The sequence below is a fragment of the Aedes aegypti genome, chromosome 3 (assembly GCF_002204515.2).
Source record: "Aedes aegypti strain LVP_AGWG chromosome 3, AaegL5.0 Primary Assembly, whole genome shotgun sequence".
NCBI lineage: Eukaryota > Metazoa > Arthropoda > Insecta > Diptera > Culicidae > Aedes > Aedes aegypti.
In genome coordinates this window covers 29,931,449-29,949,336 of record NC_035109.1, presented here as the reverse complement: position 1 = coordinate 29,949,336, position 17,888 = coordinate 29,931,449, and the positions used below count along the sequence as shown (strand labels likewise).

Genomic DNA, 17,888 nt, shown 5'->3' with positions numbered 1-17,888 from the left:
AAAACATTTCAACAATTATCATCCCCCAGAAAGTCGCTGCAACTCGAAAGCAACGCCCATCCAAAACACATTTGTCAACGTTTCAAATTCTAATTTAAACCCAGCCGTCCGTTAACCGATGCGATGATGCGAATCACGCGTTCCGTTGTTACGCGACCAGGTTCTTATCCTACGCCTTTCAGCACACGCTTGCTCGGGCTTACACTAGAAGTGGACGAAAATTCCCCACAACAACTGACCGACCATGCGTCTCCATCCATTCGTTCTTCCGCAACGCAACAAGCGATGCCGCAAACAGACGAATCTTCAGTGAGTGACATTCCTTCGTCGAGCTCGACGCCTGCTTTGGGTGGTGGTTGAACTGGTGGCGGCGGATCATGGCATGCTCTCTCCGACGCCCATCGCGAGAGAAAAAATGGGAAATTTGCGCGCGCGTTCCACCAAAGCATGCTTGCTTGGATGATTGCTCTTTCTCTATCTCTGTTGAGAGAGAGAGAGACGCTTTCCACGGATTTTTGGCTCGCGAAACCGGCGGCGGCATCGCTAGACTTGAGCGCTAAGCCGTTTGCGCTTGAAGTATGAAGCGCGAGCGTGCAGTGCACTCATCTTCGTCACGGCGCGCTCAGCATGGATGGATGGCAGTGAAAATTTATAAAAGCATTTAACCAATTTCGACACCGCTCACTCGCAAGAAAGTAATTAAAGTGCTCGCATCGCATCGCAACAAACGCGTTTGGCCTGCTTACTCAGCTCTCAGCTCCCAGCTGTTCGTTGTGTGTTGCACCTTAAGCGGAGGGAGACGCGAACGTCGCGCGCACAGTTTTTAAGGGAAAACCTGAACCAATCGTCAGTTTGGTCGGTCAGTCTTTGGCGCAAGGTCGTGTCACCAGTCTCGCGCGAATTGAAAGCAACGAAAAATTGGTGCAGAATTTCAGTTTCAAGTGAGTTGCGGATCAATCGCGCAGTCAGTCAGCATCCAGCATCAAGGCAGAGAGGATTCGTCGCCGTTTTGGAGAGCGATCGAGCCTACTGTGGTGAATCAGAAGAAGTTAGAAGACTCAGTGAAAAAAGGATCAGCAATCTGCAGCACTTTCGACGACCATCTAGGTTTCAGAATCAAAGTGTGCATTTGCATTTATCGTGATTTTTTTCGAGAACGACATTCGGACAAGTGATTGCTAAGTTGGATAGCAAAATTATTGGAAGTGTTTTCCAGAGTTGCAAATATCTTGGAACAAAATCGATTGTTACCGTATTTCGGAACCTTACAATCAAAGTGGGTAGTGCAGACGAGCCTAATTGTGAAGTGGATCTCCAGGAACCTTCGTCGGAACAAACACAAGTTCAGTTCAAGTTGAAATTCAAGTGAAGTGAGTGTTTGGATTGCGCTTTTAAGAAGCAACGCTGTCCAGTCAAGAGGAAGAGCAGCAACAGCCCAATTCCAGCACCAGCACAGGTGGAAATTCTCCGCAAATCGCCATCACAATGACGGACGTTGCCCACGAACTCGGTGCCCTGCGGTTGATAGTGGTGAGTGTCGTTTTTGATTGGAAATCTTCATACAGTGGACGACATTTGTTTAGATGAACATGAAATTTTTGTCGAAAAAACTAAGAACCGGTCAATACTTCCTTGTTCGATATTTCTCCTAAATCGATGGAATGCGAATCCCTTCCATTTTTCAATCTTTTGAATTTTCCTCCTTTTTCAAAACCAGTAATGCAAAATGTCCTCTTTATAAAAAAATTTCTTCCGGTAAGCCTAAGTGTATAGCCTTTAGATCAATGAACATCAGAATGTAGAACCATCTTAAGAACTAGTTAAGGAACGTCATAGTAGTTTAGGGGAATCAGAAAACCTTGTTTTCTAAGCTAACGCCATCATGCGGTGAAATTCCTCACTAATCAATTTGTAGTATTTTGGTCCTTTCCTTGGTGCAAATTTTTACCGAAATTGAACAAATATAGTATACAGTCAACTATCCATAATCTGATATTGAAGGGATCATCGAGTAAGGGAGGTATCGAGTTTCAGAACACAAAAGCAGTGCAACTGCGATCCAAGGATCCATCGAGTTTGCCATGAAAACTAACTTTTGCTATGGTTCTCTAATTCGATATCGAGATACGGGATATCGAGTAAGGGAAAGTTGACTGTAGTATCAAATTCGGTTTTCATTCGCTTACGTTATTAGCTGTTCTCGAAGCTAGTTAATCAATCTTCAGACGAACAATGCGGTCATACTCAGATTGTACTTGCTAACATATTGTCAAATAATTTCTGCTTTTTGATCAGTTCAACAATTTAAAACGACTACTGATAACGACTCTTTTACGTCACTATTGATTTTTCAGTGTATGTACATAATATACTTGGTTATACCCATCTTGAACTCTGAACTCCCTTGGGATCGTTGTGCTATTTTTCCCCAAATGTCGTTTCCCCGAAAAGTTGTTGGCACCCATAATTGTCATAGCTTCAAACATTTTGGGGTGGTGAACAAACTGGTCATCTGTTATGCACCCTTCTTCATTTCGTTGGCGGTTATTTCGACCAAATATCGTTTTCTTTTGATTGCTAATCGTTCCTTACAGTTCACCATCCTGTAATTGAATACTAGTCTTCACCTTTTTGGTCTGCATCACTTTTCGAGGAAACGGGTCATTCGTGGAGCTGGCGTTCGTGGAAATTACATTAGGGGAAACAACATACAGGGATAAGTAGCACAATCCTTTGAAATATATGCAGATCTACATGCGTAGTGAGTGCCATTGTGAAAGTTGATTGATGAAGTATAAGCTTATAGGGATTAATGGACCGCAATGCATTATCCATTTCAGTTCTATGATTTTTCTCGGGTGCTTTTTAAATTGCTTTCAAAAAACTAAAAGTTTTAGAGGTTCTACTTCAGGGAGTCCCAAGAAGATCTGAAACGTTTGAGGGATTCAATTTCGAATACATAGTTATTCTTGGGATTTCTCGAATACCTGTCACTTTCAAGACCTTTTTAGATACCGCCAGTTACGCAGGTAGAGTGAAGGACTTTACTTCAAGGTGTTAAGAAATATCTCAATAAATTCTTGGAACTCAACATGCATTTGGTGGGGAGAATATAACTTATTGGACACTACATGGCTACTGTAAAATGATGTTTATGGCTCACAAAATACACTTCAACTTATGTCGTTTTCGATTATTCCCGACGGTGCACCGCGCGAGTGTAACAATTGACACCGGAAAATAGAACGGTTTCGGTGCAATATTTTGACAGCGTATGATAGTATTAGTGAAGGCGTCAATCAAAACAAAATGTCATTCTTCAAACAGATAGAACAGCTGTTTCTGTTATTCTTAATTTGCTGTAAGAGATTCGGAACCATTAGATTCGTTCGTGTTTTGCATAGTTTGTTAATGGTGTTTACAGCACTGGCTGAATTTAAAATGTTTAAATAAATGTTTGGTATATGTACATTAATTTATTTTTCCTGAGAATTGATACCATGATACATGTTTCGTAATTGAATAATATATGTTTAAAATTCAGAATTTTCATATTTCAATACTGTAAGAACTTGTTTGATTTCTTCCAATCGTTCGGGCTAATAATTTCGCCAAAACTCATACTTCCGCAATATTTCTAGCTCACGATGCAAAAGGTGAATCTTTTTTTTTGTAATAAGGCGAAGAGGGCAACGGAAATCAATCATTGCATTAGAATAGAATTCTAATGGAAAATCAATATCGATCACTGGTCAATATTTTAAAAAATATGCATCCATGAGTAAATTTCGGAAAATTTGACTGAACTCAAGTGTTTTTGATATAGTACTTACTGGTATACATGCAATCCAAACATCTGAGAGAATTCCTTTTTTTTAATATAAGCCGTAAAAGCTACTAATGATGAAACATACTCAGTATCCTTTATTATTCTTATAAGCCTGTGTTTATTGTAGCATTAATAAATGCTTAGAATATTTCTTCTTTTACTGAATAAAAAAACAATTCCGAAACAAATCAATTTTATCCACGCAGTCGAAAATGAGCGCAAATGAAGATCTTGCTTGTTCGTTACCGAAAACAACAAAATCTGCCAAAAGGACCAAAACAAGAACGCCACTGACAGTTAAGAACCATATATGTATTGGTAAAAAAAGTGCATTACCTGCTACACCCAGCTCGATCAGGGTGTAGGATTTTCTGCACCGGTGGCAATCGGGTGTAGAAACGGTGTGCTACCTGCGGATTAAAAGAACGGTTTGGGTGCAACTTTTGCTACACCGGTGGGAAAACGGTTCAGGCGGTGCAAATAAAGAAAAACGACATTAGTAGAGCTCTGTTCCTACAGCAGCTTATTTATTATTTATTTAACAGCTATTTAATCATAAATAGTGACGTTTGGCATAATGGACGTTTCATATAATGCAGTTTCACAAAAGAATAAGTAGTATTCAAAAGAAAGTCATACCATTGTTTTTATGCCAAACGTTCATTGTGCGAAATGATCAAGATAAGAGTTTTTTTTTCAATTGTCTTTCTGCGAAGCGAAACCAGAGTTGCTTGCTGTCACTATCAACGCGCGAAATTTGCTGATTTGTACAGGCCGACTGCGATACAATTCGGATCATTCCATATCACATCAATGTCATGCTCTCTACTCCATCACCAGTGCATTGATGGCGATAGACTATGGATATCACTGATGGCCCAAGTTTAGCCTTAAATTAAGCATCTAAATTGGCAATTTATCAGTACGATATTCTTGATAGTGCTACAGACGGATTGAAACTGTGTGTTGGTTACTGAAAAACATTAATAGCGTGGGTAATTACCACGTGATCACTCATTCTGCTGTGATTGTGATCTAGAGTGCGATGTCCCATCACAGCTGTTGGTTGTCAGATCCAAGTGATATTGATAGTTCGCAACTGATATTGATAGTTTTAGCCCATCATCCATCAGCTGATATGACCGAAATTGTGCCACTCTGAGCGAAACGTCCTGCCCCGGTCATCAAATGACCACATCGAACCGATTGTATCCCGTTTGGCATAAGGCCGTTTAGCATAATGGTCGTTTGGCATAATGATTGATTTAGAAAGAATATAGGCAATACAACAAACACTTTTGGTATTCAATAAGCGTGATGTTCGTTCAGAGATTTACCAAGCTATGAATGTCAAAAATTGTTGTGACATTAGAGATTAAAACTAAATAAAACTCGTGACGGGTCTGGTGGAAGATCTTTTCGGAATAATGATTTTCTCTACATCCCAGAACATAGAGTATCTTCGAGCTTGGTAAGATACACATGCTTGAAAAAAGTAAACTGGTAACGAAAGTTCGCAGCTAATAAGGCCATTGGCGTAGGAACAGGGGGGGGGGGGGGCAGGGGGGCCTGGCCCCCTCCAGAATCATCCAGGCCCCCCCCCAGAATTTTTGATGATAATAAAAAAAAAACAATTTAATATGAAGCAAAATTTACTGAATCAATGTACATGACTCTTGTTATAGACGAACAATTCTTCAGTAGTTACGTTATTTTATGTTTTACAACACCATAGTGAGAAAACCTCGCTTGTTTCATACAGCATTAGCGTGGCGGTTCTGAGTTCAGTGAATCGCGCGACAATCGAAAGCTTAACCGTCCGGCTGTCGATCCATTGATTACTGTTAGAACTAGTTTCTTGTTGTATACGATAAGCGAAATTTTTCGACACTCCGTTGCGAAAAATACCGTGGTACAAGAAGGGGAAGTTTGATTCCAAAAATTGTTTTTTTTTCTGAATAATCCAAATGATGCTGTTTTAGCATAAAGCAGCATTCTGATTTCTAATGTTTTTGGAGGATACCCTTCTCGAAGTGTGTGGTGATGCTGATGATTTCTATTATGAGAATTCATTAAAGAAATCCATACATTGACTTTTGTATAATGTCCGAGAAAAATAATTGAAAAAATAGACAAAATTAAGAAGCGGGAATTTTTGTCGAAAATTAAATCTTTCAAATAAAAACATTCAAAGAACTTCGGCATAGCAAAGTTTTTTTTTCAGATGATTAACAGAGATATAACCTGGTATGAAAAATGTAACAAAATCGAGGAATATTTAAGGGCAGCTTCAGAGCTTTTATAAAACTTTTCGAAATTAGTCGAACAATATTGTGGGATTTGTTCACACTTTCAAAGCGAATTCCTCCTGGTGGACATTCATGCCTTCTATGTCTACTTTTTATTAGCAAATTGATTCCGAGAGAAAATATTCCCGGATTTACTTGAAAAATGTTACTTAATCTTTCAAAAGATCAGTTTCCTTCGCAATCCCTTCAATAATCATTGACTCTGTCAAATCTAATTTTGAGATTATCGCTGGAAGTTCAATTAGAAATTCTTCTGTGAATTTCTTTAAATAGTTTTCCCAAAAATGTTATTACAAATTCTTCCTCGAGGTTCAGCAAAAGTCCTTAAGAAATTTTTCCAAATACTTCAGAAATCGCATAATTCTTCTGTTCTTTTTAGAAATTTTGCTTCAAATGCCCGGATTATTCAAGAATTGGAAAGACAATTGTTTTTGAAATGGCTTCAAATTTTCCGAGGAAATTTGTTGAAAAACTTCCAGGAAAAGTTTTGATTCCGAAATTAGCATAACAGTAAAGGAATCTCTAGAGAAACATGTAGCAAAATAACTGAGGTGGGGAAAAGATTTATTAAGATATTAATGAAGAAATTTGTATTGATCTTCCTTAAAACACTTTTTCAGAAATAATTTAACCATATTCTTAGTTTGAATTTTTTATCGTTACGAGAGCGACATTTAGAATTGTAGAAAACCAGAAGTCAAGGAAGGATAGATTTCAAGGATAATTTCTAATTTGATGGATCTTCAGAAGAAATTTGTTTTATTTGTTAACTAATTAGAGAGGTTCTAACTGTTCTGTAATTTACCTCTGAAGAATAGATTATAAATTATCTTTTATTGTACCATTGTTCAGCTTTTGTTCTACCAGCTTCAACATTTTGTTGTTTCTCTTTCCTTCGCATGACGTTTTGAGGCACTTCGTACAAAAATCTTTCCATACTCGTACAACAATCATTCCATACTCCATATAAGAATTTTTTCGAAACTCTTTTAATTTACCTTTCTTTAGATTTTTGTTAGCAACATTTTAAAAAATCTTAAAAAATGTAAATTATAAGAATTTCGAGAAAAAATGCAGATTTCTTATATGTATAGTGTCTGTTTCCTGAAAATCCAGCAGGAATTCCTCAACAAATTTTGAGAGTAATGCAAAAGTTTTCATTAGGATTTAAATTTATTTAAATCTTTAAATTTTGCGTTAAACTTCTACAGTACTACAACTTAATCGATAATAGAGCCTTCAAAAAAGTTTGTTTGGAATATCTAGAGGTAGGAAAAAAGGGGTTCTACATCAATATGTGCAGCATAGTATCATGAAACTTCAGATTTTAGTTACAAATACTTTCAGTAAAAATTCCATTCATTTTTTATTATAAAAGAAGTAGAAAAAGAACAATAATTTAAAAAAAAAACCTTCTTCAAGGACCACTTAAGCTTTTCTGTGAGGTATATTGTCAACAAGTTTCAGAAATTCAGGGGTTTAATTCTTGAATTTTACGACAGGAGTTAAGTTATTTTTTTCGAATCATATTTAGGCTGCAATTATTCAAAAAATCGCCAATGAAGTTCTTTCAAACTCTTCTTTAGTGATTCGTGGAGGAATTTGTAAAGCAATCCCTAAAAAATATTGAGATATGCCTGGAGTAAAAAAATCCTAAGATTACCAAATTCGCAAAAAAAAGAAGTTTTTTCTAAAACCTGAAATAATACATAATGGAATCCCTGGAGATTTTTTTGAGAAGTTCAAGAATGAACTGCATAATCTTCGTAAATTTGATGAAAGGTTTCTTCCCAAAAGAATCGTTAGTGCGGTTTAAAAAAAAAATCTCTGGGAAATGCTCAGATGAATCATTGGTAAAATTTTCGGAAGAATCTTAGGGAAACAATAATATACCTCTGAGAAAGCCCTGACAAAATTACTAAGAAATTCTTTGAGTATTTTTGCGGAAGGGAAGGGTATTTGAAAAAAACAGTTGAACGTATTCCAATAGGAAATTTATAGGAATGTTGGAATTCTGTAAAAATTTCTTAGTAAGGCATTTTTAAAAAAATAAAAATAAATTGTTATCGAGATAGTTTTGAAGGAATGCGAGATGTTGCTGATTGATTTAAGATAAATCTAAGAAACAATTATCTGTGAAAAATACACATAGATTTGTAGAAAAATTCATGAATAACATTTGCCCAATTTAATTCATTTTAATTGGTAGGTGTTCAGACAGACCGGACTAGATGATATTTTGTCGAGCTAAAGATACGTTAAGAACTCTGAAAATTCAGAATTTTTCGATACTGTTTTGATACAGATGTATCCTCGAATAGATAAGTTGCATTATTACAGCAAATAATGCAAATAGGTTAATATTTCGAGTGCCTGGGGCTGGGGTACGTTTTCCTGAAACAATTAAAATACACTTGGTTCAGTCCGTCTGGACACCGACCAATTGGTCATGAAATTCTGGTGGAATATTACGAGGAATCTTTAAAGTAATACTTGGCAGAGTCATTAAATGTTTTGAGAAAGTTATCCAGTTTTTGCTACGTTTCTTTAAAACAATCCTGTAGACAAACTTTAGAAAGAACTTCAAAAGCAAAGTTGGAAAGGCTGTTGGCGAATTTTCTGAAGAATTCGTGAAATGAATCCTTGCTTAGTGATTTTAAGGATATTTTTGGTGACACTCTTACATTATTTTGTACTATTTTTTTGGAGAAATTCTTAAAAATTTCTGAAAGTCCTAACCAAATTGTTAATGGACACATGAGGATACTTTGACAATTGGAATGATTTTCCGTAGGAATCCTAGGACGAACTCAGTGAAAACTGGCAAAAAAGTTCTTAGTGAAAGCACTGAAAATTACGAACATAATTCATGGACAAATTCCCGTAGGAATTCTCAGAGGAATTTCTTCAAAGCGCATAGTTGAACACCTGAAAAGAACAAGGAAGAAACACAAAGGACATTCCTTGACTGGATTGCAAAAAAAATGAATCTTTTTAGTTGCGAAATTTGAAATTTATAAATATCACTGTGCCGCGAAATGAAACAAAATAACAAATAAATTGAATCAATACAAATCTGTTAAAACAACGAAATTTGTAAAAATCGTGACTATTGCGATCGACATTACTTCTGTAAAACAAGTATTCAATAGGCCCCCCTTAGGCCCCCTCCAGGAAAAAATCCTAGCTACGCCAATGAATAAGGCTGATACAAATACTAATCTTCTTTTATGTCAACCACCCCCCCCCCCTCCACCCTAAAAAATCCGAAAATATTGAAGGGGGGAAAGAAGATCCATCAGTTTTTTAATAGTTACTGACGTTAAAAAATAACTTTTTTTTCATTTTTTTTTGTTCCTTATTTATTTTTGTCCCTTCCCCTCGCACCTTCCAAGTGGTCTCGGACATAAAATCAAGTTAATATTTCTATCAGCCTAATAAACGTAACGATCACTGAGAAATTCGTTGCGGATCAAGCTCTATCCCAGTTGGGAAAATTATCAATTAACTCCAAAATAATCCTGATAACATCAGAGGGATTCACTGCCCATAATTGTCCCATGTGGATAGGAATCCAAGCAAACATGGGACTGACATGTGTTTATGGGCAGTTCAATAGAAACGTAAAAATGAATGTCATCTTCAGAAATTCTTGGTTGCAGACTCATTATGCCGAACGTCCATTATGCCAAATGACTTTATGCCAAACGACCATTATGCCAAACGACTTTATGCCAAAATGACCTACTACCTATCGAACCAAATTGACATACTAATGGAACAACTCACCAGCATGGCCAAGCCGAATTGATTTACAGATAAGCTCCAATTGATGCACTGCATTGTGACTCAGACGTCAAAATCAAGATATCAAACCCCAAACTAATCCCCCTTCCAGTGCAATTTCTGTGTTTTTATTACAATACCTTAGCTTTGAGAAATTGCTAGCAGCTAATAAAAATGGAATGGTGTGTGTTTTTGTCACGAAATCGCTTGATAACGGGTCAACGGATTTGAATGGTTCTTTCTCCGTTATGATTGTCAAAGGTTCCGATGTGTTCGTGTGGACAAAAAGGCTATGAAATTTACCGGGAAACTATGAAAAAGCGAGTGAAAATGAAGCTGTCTCTCTCTGATAATTTGTCAAAAATTGTAAAAGTTGAAGAAATTTTTTTTTTTTATGTGCATTATTTGTACCCACACATACCAGCAGATCAATATGATAAACCCGATTCATGGAATTTGAGAATTATTTCCTGCAGTGAACGTACGACCTTTCGGTACACTTCGCTGCACAAAGAAGGCAAAAGACAGAAATAAAGGCTCTGATTCACCAAGCTAGATATCTATGCCCGATTTGTATCAGGGCCACGATGGTGCATGACATACTTTGATTCGTCACAAGCTCCAACGAAAGGATGATGGATATTATGACACAATCAGGTTTTTGAATGCGATTTGTTAATATACCCGAGACGTTATTTGCAACACATTTAGGCTCCTTGGTTTTACATTAAACTATCAATAACTCGATATTGAAAGGATCATCGAGTTAGGGAGATATCGAGTTATAGAACACAATTTCAATGCAAAACCTACTTGTACTACGGTTATATAGCTCGAAATTTATTGATTTTTGATTGAACACATCAAAATATGGATCATTGATCTCATTAAAATACTTCCTCCCATTCAAAGGCTGCTGACATTTCGCCTTGAAACGCTTCCCGCGAAAAAAAAAAAACTCTTCCCAACCACCCAGATAGCAAAAAGTGGTCGATTCGTTTTCCCCCAATCAATCCAATCGGATCGCTTTAAATAGAAAAACTAATTTTCCACACTCTTGCCGCAGGCCCAAGAATGTCTGACGTCCCACGGCCGGTCGAAAAAAAAAAAATTATACCGCACTGTCGCCAGTCAGTCGAAGTGAATGTGGAATGTCAAATCGCGTTCTATTTTCAAGCCATCAATCTCCCCGTCTATCGCCGTCGTCTCAACAAGTGCGCCACGTGTTTATTCTATAGGAGGCCAGAAGAACCCTCCACCAGCAGATTCCATCGCAGTTTGCAGATTCATCCGTGTTGCTCTTCCTTCGATCATCATCATCAACGTCCATGAACTTTTAATCCAAGCAATCCGGATCCGACCAACGTCGGTCGAATGAATCATTCTGTGCGAACGATTTCATGCGATCCCGACCAGATGGTAGAAGCAAGACTATAACAGAATGTGTATCTCTGATATGAGTTTTATATCACCAGTTTGCAGTTAAACTCTAACATAATTGGCAAAAATATAACAAACGTTGTTATGAATCTGTTACACAAAATATAACTAGTTAAAAACAAAGCCATCTTGAAAACAAAATTACATCAACTTCTGTTATTTTTGACTGCTGTTAATAGCCATCTGTTTTAATGTTACGTGATTCTGGTCGGGATACGTATTACTATGAAGAAGGCGGCGTGCGAATCTTCTGAATGAAGAGGGGTGCATTTTTTAGCCATGCGCGCGGTAATTAATTACGTAAACTTGATAGGTATGGGGAGGCAAAACCTTGTTGGGCCCTTGGTCTGCGATTGAACCCGCTGAACCGAAATGGGCGAATCATTGAGGTTTGATTATGTTTCTTGTGCCGGAGATCCGGTGATTTATCGACTTTCAGGTGAAACCCGCTTGGAAGGTCATGATTTGATACACGCTTTGCTGGTTTGCAAAAATGTTCAAAATCTGCAGACAACTCAAGAGTAGCGTTTGAAATGTTGAATCTATTGCTGCGAGCAACAAAATCAGGATTGATGCAAAACGCAAATCCATATCCAAACTCCCAGTGTTGTCTTGTGGAAGTGCAGAGGACTCCTCGGCTTCTTTAAGGCAAGTAATATGTCAACATTTCCCTCCCATTCCCAAATTGACCTGAATTCGGACACAGCCGGCGCCGCTATTGTGAACACCAATACTTACATGTTGAGGATGCTACTGATCCCGAGTAACTTCTGTTGATTCATTATGTAAGTACAGCTGTTCTTGCAATACACATTTACATACTGACATGTCATTAAGCTATTCCAGCACCTATTTGAACTGCTCCACTTTTCGGGGAAACGGGTCATTCGGGGAACTGGCATTCGGGGAACTGACATTCGGGGAAACGACATTCGGGGAAAAGTAACACAATCGAAGTAAATTTACAGGATTCTAAGTGTACATAAATAAATAGTGTTTAATAATTACTATAATGAATAGAAAGCGTAGGGCACTCCCTCCTATAGCAAACGAAAAATAAATTCAAAATAAACTGGTTTGTTACTGGGCGAACACAAAATTATTGCGACACATTTAACAGGGCATAACTTTTCTACCATTGGGTAAAAAATCAACCAAATTTTGCACTTTCTCATTGATGTGTATTGTTTACATGCTGTCAAACTCGAAGTCGTGTTTTTCGATTCAACGAAAATGGAGGTGAACCAACGCGAGTCCAGAGAACAAATTCTTTCCAAACACCTGGAATTTCCTGACCTATCGCACCGGCAGTTGGTAAAAATGTTGAACATTCACCATTCAACCGTCTCCAGAATGTTGAAGCGGTTCCAGGGGCGGTTGACGTTGGACCACGGCAAAGGAGCTAGAAGAAAAGCGGGACCGGAGAACAAAAAGACGAGGTGAAGTGGATGATTAAAGCAAATCCCAACGTCTCAAGCCGTGATTTGGCTTGGTCCAGAATGCAAAGAAGAGAGCTGGACTACATACAATACAAGGTACAGAACTTCCCAAACTGCGATGAGCGGAAACAATCGACGGCTAGAACTCGGGCACGCAAGCTCTACGAGAAGATGCTGACAAAATATGGCTGCTGTGTGATGGACGACGAAACGTATATAAAATCCGATTTTAAGCAAATTCCGGGGTTGGAGTTTTTCACCGGCAAGAGCAAATTCGATGTGGACGACAAATTTAAGAAGAAGAAAATGTCGAAGTTCGCCTCCAAATATCTCATTTGCCCATCTGCTCATGCGGACTGAGGAGTGAGCCTTTCGTGACAAAGGGCACAGTAAATGGCGAGATCTACAAATCTGAGTGCCTCGAGAAGCGCCTTTTGCCGTTCTTGCAGCAGCACGACGAAGCTCCGCTATTTGGCATCATGCCACTATTCTAAAAGTGTCCTGGAGTGGTATGAGCTAATTTTGTCCATTTTGTTCCAAAAGACATGAATCCGCCAAACTGTCCGTAGCTGCGCCCGGTGGAGCAGTACTGGGCAATAATGAGGCGGGAACTTCGGAAAAGCAAGAAGACAGTCAAAGACGAGATGGACATGTTAAGAAAATGGAAAAAAAAAACACTGAGAAACACGTACCAGTTGACACTGTAAAGACTTTGATGGAGGGCATCAAGCGAAAATGCCTTCAATTTTACACTCAAGGCTCCATCGACTAACTTTTCTTTTGATTTTTGAAGTAAATACATGTATAAAACTATTCTAAAATTTTGGTTTGATGCTAAACATTATAAGAAAATTGGCATGACATTTTCGGTGTCGCAATAATTTCGTGTTCGCCCTTTATTATTCGAATATTTTAAAGATCATATCCACCATGTTCTTCTTCTTTTTCTCGTTTTCGTATTACACGTATTATTTCGAACGTCTCATTTTTTTTTTTTTCTTTTTGGCTATAACGTTTTGTGAGCACTTTCACAGTTATTGGCTGAGTACTTTTTATGTAAATTGACCATTTTTGCATCTGGATATCGTGAGGCAAGAACGAATATACCCTAAACTCTGGGAAGTTGAAGAAAACTTCAACCCGGTTAGTAGGATTATAATGCTCGACTTTGTCATCGGAATTACTGCTTTTTTATTAATTCATTCAGGAACGATAGATTTGGCAACACATTTTCCAAGAGATTCTTTGTGATATTCCTTCAAGATATTTCCTGAGATTTTTTTCATAGATTTCTCCTAAAAATACTTCAGTAAGTTTTCCTTCACCTGAGGAAATATTTCGGAATGCTTCGGATTATCTTCAGCTATTCCGTTAGGTATTTGTACAGGAAAGATCTCTTTAAGCGTTCTGCCTGAAGAGTGTTCATAAATATCTCCAGGAATATTCGTATAACTTTTCCGAAAGTTTCATAAGAAAATTAGGGGTCTAAAGACTCGAAAAAATCATCTGGATATTCCACGATAAATTTTCTTCCGAAAAAACAAAGAAAATACTTAATGAATATTTTAGTATTTTTTTTTTCCAAAAATTCTTTAAAAAAATGTTGCAAAACATTTTTTAAGGATTCCTCCGAGTAGCAGTCATGGTACCTCCAGTTACATCTTCGCACACTCTTTATGAAATTTTCCAGCAAATCTCTCTCAAACTCGCCCTGCAACTATACCCGGAATTTTTCTTTTAAGCTGTTAATTGAATCTACGTTCAATGTTCATACCTTGAAAAAATAAATTGGCATTTTTTTTAAATGCTCCTTGCAGTTCTTCTGGAAAGGAAAATGTTTTAAAACTTTATATGGAGTCCTTTGGAGATTTTTTTAACTATTCCTACATTATTCTTTGAAAAAATTCGATCAAAAAATGTACTCAGGACAATTCTAAGCATTTATCTGGCAGGGAATTCTCCAGAATTTCCATCTGAGATGTTTTCCTATTTAAAATCCTCAAAGAATTACTTCAGACTTCCAGAGATTTTTCCAGGAATTTGCTTGGAGTTTGTTTAAGTATTTTACTTATTTTTTCCAGGAGTTCTACCTAGCATTTTTAGCAGAGTTTTTAGGAATATCCTATGTTAGTAGTCATACCTTTTCGGCTTCTTCCAGAAATTACAGTTAATAACTGTGAAAGTGTTCATAAGAAAACTAAGCTGAGGAGCAGGCTCTGTTCCAGTGAGAACATCATGCCAAGAAGAAGAAGAAGAAGAAGAAGAAGATTTGTTGAGAAATTCCTGGAGGAGTCGTCAGTGAAATTCTTAGATTAAAGCATTAATTTGCAATTCCTATAGAAATCCTTGAAGTATTTTATTGACAGAGGTATCATTGCTTAAATTTGTAGTTAAACACGAGAAGTAATTCCTTGCACATTCAAAAGCAAAGCTTTTGATGGCATATACCTAGAGGGTTTGATCCTAGAAGAGTTGCAGGCTCCTAGAGGAATGTCTTAAAAAAAATCTACAAGAATTTCGACATTTGCCTCGATTTTCCGTTGAACCACAGTGTATTTGGTTTTATGTTATACTAGTGGACCCGGCAAACTTCGTCTTGCAATAGCCTACTTTATTGTAAAACTACTCGAAATCTCCCATACAAAATGACACTTAAGTCTTCTCCCATTTTCCCGAGTATTCCGGAGACTTTCTCAAATATTTTCGTCGCACGATCACGTTGCATCTTTTGGCGAGTGTAATAGTGAAAAACTTACGTCAATCCGTTCATCAGTTCCCAAGCCATTTCGTGACAGACAAACACCACTCCATTTTTATTTAGATAGATAACGCAATATAATTTGATGGTCCCTTCAAAATTGAATTACGGAGAGTTGTCTGTATTCTGTCCGTTGTAAGTTGTAAGAAAAGTAACTTCAAACCAAAGGTAGATCCTTCGTTTCTGTTTTCGTTCGGAAGAGAACCGAATAACTACGGGAGAAAGAGACTGAATCAGATGAATGTTTATTTATACATTCCTTCTCGTTACCGGCCTGGCGAAAGAGATGTTGGTTTGCTTGATGGTGTGATGATCATGATCATCATCATCATCATCACCACCACCGCCATCATGACGATCAATATTGATCCATGATGAGTATCAAACGGCCGCCATGTGCAGCAATACTCCTCATCGTGCGCCGTTTGGGAATGCCACGATCGAAATAACTGCGGCCACTTGATTCACTTGTGTAGTGTTTATGCCAGACGAGCGCTGCAAATTCCTCGAGCCTTGAGGTCTGACTTTGATCCGGTGCACTTGGGTTCACTCGTGTTTTGGAATTTTGAAGAAAAAAAAATGTTTAAAAGTGTTGGTTCAGATCAGTGCTCATGAAACATGTCTGAAATATTTTTTTCATGTTTGAAAATCAATATCCACAGAAGAGAGATTCGATGATGAGAAATCCATCATGTTATTTACGCCCTTATTCTAAAACACGCCTGAGTATAAAACAATCCAATGGGATCGAAGTAGGCCAACAAGGGCGTTAAATAATGAAAGCCTAATTAGGTTGATGCAGTTGACATCAAAATTGGACAAGCATCCACTAAAGACCGAAGTATCGTCAAAAAAAAACAATCTAATGATAATGACCGTAAAGATTTCCTCCCCTTGGAAACAAAGCTCAAATTAACGGCGCATTGGGACACAATTTTTCCCCGTTCAAACCTCCAAATTGACGAAACAGAATCAGGGGGGATACGATAATAATCACCGACCAATTTGGCGTAAATTTCAATCAGCAAACTGTCAAAAACTCACCAAAGGAAACAAAGTAGGCTGTCATCGCCCAGAGATTGCGATTGCATAACCCCTTTGGCACGAGAGTGCCATTTGTTGGTGTTTAGAAATCCCAAAGATGCTTGCCTGTGCCAATTTGTATGGGGGGTGTGACGTGACAGTGCACCGTTGGTGAGTTGGGTCGGATCGTCGTAACGGGCCCATTGCATTGTCATTTCGTATCGACATTGTTGTCAAATTGCTGATCGACCTCCTCTAATGGGCGAATCAATGCAATCCGCCTCTCAAACAAAGAGATGTCAATCTGTGATCGATCCATATGTCAGCGAACCATTTACTCGATGCCAGACAACACAAACAACATTGAGTTTCGGAATTTGGCGAGGTTAGGTAAATAGATACTAACTTGTTGCATTTGCAATGCACGAAAAGGCTGACCGGTGAGCTGCGGAGTTGCCATAAGTGACGAAGTCTATTTTCGGAGACGTACAGGAAATGTGTCGAACAGCGGTTTTTGACTGCCATCTAGACGTTGAGGACAAGGTCAAAGTAAATTTACTTGTCTATTAGCATGTGCCCGCTACGATTACGTAAGATAAGGAAGTTTTTGTATACTTTTTTGTCAGTTTTAAATTTGATGCAGGTTCATAACTTTGGTCGACATCTTGACCAATTATTGAAAACCATAGAACATTGCAGCAATCGATTTAACCTTACTTTTTGACAGTTCAGCATAAACCACTCTCCAATTACACTTGACTTCTAGCTCAACCTCTTCCTCCTACTTTGAACCACTTCATATTGGGTTTTCCATCACAACCCCAACTACCCGCAAAGCACCCCGCAGAGCCCCCTAAAATCGAGATGCCTTTCACTTGAGCGGTCATTTCCGATTAATATGCGCCTTAACGAGACTTTCTCACAAAAAAAATCTCCACCGTTCAAGTGCATACCGGGGCCTCCGCTCATAAACAAAAGCTACCAAAATGAAGCGCCAAACTTTCTTCCACTGGCTTCCTGGTCTCTAGTGTGTGAACTAAGTCGCAAGCGCTCACCAAAAACCTTCGAAAACTTATTGTAGCCGTAGCAGCAGCTGTTGCTGCGCCTTGTCCAATTTGTGGCATTTATGACCCGTATCCGAGGGACGCGCGCTCACAGGTCTCCGGACTTTTCCTTCACACCCTATTAACTCCGTGTGAACTCGATGAGTTTCCTTTATGGACTCAGTGAAATCAAACTGGCACCACTTTGTTTTTCTGCTGTTTTACCAAAATTGATTGACTTATCTTTCTGATTTCAACAGT

General features: G+C 38.1%; 1 protein-coding gene across 1 annotated transcript in view; it reads left to right on the top strand.

Annotated features, from left to right (window-relative positions):
* The first annotated feature begins 677 nt into the window (after window positions 1-677).
* The window catches only part of LOC5570772 (actin-binding Rho-activating protein), a 63,946-nt gene continuing 46,735 nt past the window's right edge, over window positions 678-17,888 (top strand). The window contains exon 1 of the mRNA XM_021849431.1: window positions 678-1,530. Within this exon, the coding sequence (XP_021705123.1) occupies window positions 1,486-1,530 (45 nt within the window). The 5' untranslated portion in view covers window positions 678-1,485. The remainder of the gene's footprint in view (window positions 1,531-17,888) is intronic.